Source organism: Coffea eugenioides, chromosome 11 (assembly GCF_003713205.1).
Source record: "Coffea eugenioides isolate CCC68of chromosome 11, Ceug_1.0, whole genome shotgun sequence".
Lineage (NCBI taxonomy): Eukaryota > Viridiplantae > Streptophyta > Magnoliopsida > Gentianales > Rubiaceae > Coffea > Coffea eugenioides.
This window is the reverse complement of record NC_040045.1, coordinates 27,753,351-27,757,154: the sequence shown is the minus strand read 5'-3', so window position 1 is coordinate 27,757,154 and position 3,804 is coordinate 27,753,351. Positions and strand designations below refer to the sequence as shown.

Sequence of the window (3,804 nt, the reverse complement as noted above, 5' to 3'; positions counted from 1 at the left end):
GTGCAGCCTTGACTTATATGAGTAGTATTTGTTCTACTCAAACTTATGAAACTATTTGTACTATGATGTTGCACTTATTTATGACATTTGAATATTTAATATATTATTTTGGCATATTCTATTGTAACGGGTGCCTACATTTGTTATTTATTAAACATTGCTGATATTTTCATTTTTTAGATATTATTGTAGTAGGAAAGTCATGTGTAAGGTGTTGTAAATGAGTAGTATTTTTCTAGGCAAGATGTCTTTATTGACAATTGTTATTGTCACTCAATCAAAACTGTCTATTGATAAGGGATTGTTGCCACAGTTGATCAGGGGTTTATTGACAACAAAGTTGTCACTAATTCCCCTATGCCCTCACTACCATCCCTCCATGCATCATTGACAAGAGAAGGTGTCGTCACTAGATTTATAGCTTTTACTGATGACATGTGTTGACATTAAAAATTTCCTTCACTGACGACTCTAAGGTCGTCACTGTATACTTTCATTTTTTATTGACGACATAGATTGTCATAAAAAAGCTTCTATTTACTGACGACTTTAAAGTCGTCACTGTATACTTTTACCGACGGAAATTCAGTGACGACCCTGCGACAACTGAAATGTTGTCAATAATGGTCATCAGTGACGACTTTTTGATTTTTTGTGACGAAAAGTAGTTATCACTGATGACCAAAATTCTTGTAGTGAACAGACTATTTCAAACTGTGACTCTGGTCTCCAAATTATCTGAGCAAGATATCTCCAAATTATTTTAGAAACAGTATTGACTTTCTTGACATAAACCTTGATTTCATGACACATTAGTAAAGAAACAAATTATGAAAAAATCGGGAAACTAGTTAATTTAAATAGTTTTATTGAATTAAGCTATTTGTACTTGAAGTAAATAGTCTTGATTGAATTAACACGAGTTCTTATTGTTGGTTTTGATATCAATAAGACTTGAAGGCAACATGATCCTTCTTTATTACCAAATTCTAAACAGATTTTAAGTTTAATCCAAGATATTTGATTGAATAGGGATGACAATCTAAATCAATTACTACATGGGAAGCACAAATAGTTTAAACAGTCCATAGTCATTTTTTAGCTATGCAACATTGTTGATGAGAACATTATATGATGGTAAAACATACTAATCCATTAAATTTAATTTATGACAGATTACGTCAACCCATTTCCAAAGATAAGGAAATAAATTCTTTTGATTTTACCTCAGATGCCGAAAGGCGGTGCACTCATATATAAAATTAGTTCCCCTTCACCAAATTTCCTAATCAGTCAAGGAACAAGAATTGCATTAGATGATGTCTTATATAAAGAAAAATAAATATTTCAAAGCTAAAAGTAAAAAAATAAAAATCTCACACAACAAGTAGTATGATCCCGCTCTTTCGAAAAGGAAAAAAGAGATATTAAAAACACAAAAGAAAATGTCGATTCATGATGGTGAAGCTTATCAAACTTGAGATTGGAACTAGGTTTTAAGAAAAAGGGAATTCCAAGAACCCTAAATTGCAAATTAAAAGAGAAAAATCGGAGGAAAAGTAAAAGGAGAAAAAGAGTAGTTGCGGATATTAACTAAAGGCACATGGCTTATTTTATCATAATCTTCTCCTTGTTGACCATTCTCTATCCTAACTCTATTGTTGAATTTTTCTGGCATTTTCAAAAGAGATATCTCTTTTAGATTGGTTAAACATCTCAACCCATCTGGAATCATTTCCAACTTTGTTCAGTACTCAATCCGTAAACCTGAGAGCTTAGGCATGGCCCCCTCATCCACTTTCCACTGCTTCAAGTTACCCAAAAAATGAAGCACGAGATGTTTTAGTTGGGGAAATCCAATTGAGTGGCAGATTATTTCTTGGCCCAGAAAAGAATTTGGCCCAAGTTCCAGTATTCTTAGGTTAGGAAGCTTCTCGAGTGTTCCCATTGGGTCTTCCTCAATATTAGTAGTATGCAGCTTTAATTGAGTAAGTCCTGCAGGGTCAGGAAACATATGGGATTGGTAATCCGGTAACTTCTTGCATAAACTACGGTCAATCTCTAATTCATGAATATTCCTACTAAACAACACCCTTAAAAGAACATCCAAACCCCTGCTGTTGTCATTTGAATTGTTGGAGTTGATCTGGCCAAAATTACAGCTCTCGATTTTAAGTGAGCTAATGCACATGCATTCCAAGTTTGATATATGATTGATGATGTGTTCCAAGTCCTCAAAATTTTTATGCACCGTTGCTTTGAAACCTCTAAGATTCACTAATTTGCATACATCTTCAGGATAGCAAAATCTGTTATGGAATGATTCAAGTATCTCTAGCTGCTTGCTCAATCGCAGTTTAGGGTGGGGTTCTCCAAGTCTGGATCTCAAACGTCCCAATTTCCATAGCACGTTCTGAATTCTACAACGATGACTACCAGATAAATCGAGAGTTTCCAAGTACCTTAAATTGCCCAATGAATATGGCAAGTTTATATGACGACACCTCAATCTCAAACATCTCAAATGGATAAAATTACCAACATATCTTAGAGGTGATTTGAGAAAACCACTTCCGGAGGTCATATCGAAGGCCAAAATTGCCAAAACTCTAAGCATCTTCAAATTCTTGACTTGGGACATTGTTCTCCACCCTGAAAAAATCTCCCAATTGTCTTGTGATGGATCACACAAGAATGAGCAAAGATGTTTAGTTTGTTCTTTTGGCGGAAAGTTGGGTTCAGAGATATCCTCTGCATCCAAACGAAAGACTAAACCATAATGCGCATCAATCGCACGAGGAGAATCTCGTGAAGTTCTTTTATCGACCACCTTATACAAATTCTCCTCTTTTGCCTTGACCAAGCATAGATCTCTCACAAGATCATGAAACCGACATGACTTCAACCTTGTTACTGCATGCTTCCCCTCCTCATGTACTTCAATCTCAACCATGCATCTTTTTGCTAATTCTTCCAAGTAACGCTCTGCAACATCCATCATTGGTTCTTGCCCCATTCTATCATTGTCAAATATCATACCTTCTCCTATCCACATCTGATATAAACTCTCTACGCCAATGTTGGAATCTTCCCTGAATTTACCCAAGTAAAGGAAGCATGGTTATAGTTGCCAAGGGAGGTCATAATAACTATAAGCTAAAACCTTTGATACCTCTCCTTCTTTTCCAATTTTTTCTCCCCTATCCAGATAGGATTTGATATTCTCATGCACTGCATTCCATTCCCTGAGGCTTTTTTTAGTTCTAAGAATTCCACCCAGAACCACCACAACCAATGGAAGACCCCCACAATTTTTCAACATTTTCTTTCCTAACTTTTCCATTTTGGCCAAATCTTCACAACCTGTGTAGCATTAAACAAACTAATTTAATATCAACAACGATGCATCTATCATTCATTTCTCATGTAATCCTTGGTTCAATCATAGTAGATCTTCCATAATCAGAAATAAGCATCATGGTTATCATTCAACAACTATACGAAAACCTTAACAGACTGTTAATCGAACAAGTCTCCTGACCCAAAGACTTGAGACCTATCAATAGTCTTGGAACCAAAGACATGTTAGTTTTTTCTTTTTAATCTACTGGATTGTATGAATCTGAGAAAAAAAAGATCAAGTTGCTTAAGTAAATGGTAACAATGCAAAAGGATCATGTTTCTTTGTGGTATTTCAATTAGGGCTGTAATAGAATCAAGCAGCTTGGTACTCGAGTTGAACTCGGCTTAAACCATGTCGTTCAAACTTGTTTGTTTATGTATCAATTCAAGTCCAAACATGAT

General features: G+C 35.2%; 1 protein-coding gene across 1 annotated transcript; it reads right to left on the bottom strand.

Annotated features, from left to right (window-relative positions):
• Window positions 1–1,747: 1,747 nt before the first annotated feature.
• On the bottom strand, window positions 1,748–3,016 carry LOC113752173 (probable disease resistance protein RF45). Its single transcript, XM_027296304.1, has one exon. It carries the CDS (start codon window positions 3,014–3,016, stop codon window positions 1,748–1,750), a length of 1,269 nt encoding a protein of 422 aa, XP_027152105.1.
• Between the last annotated feature and the right edge of the window lie 788 nt (window positions 3,017–3,804).

Coding starts and splice junctions, on each gene's coding strand:
- LOC113752173 (XM_027296304.1), bottom strand. CDS start 3,016: ATGGGGCAAGAACCAATGATGGATGTTGCAGAGCGTTACTTGGAAGAA.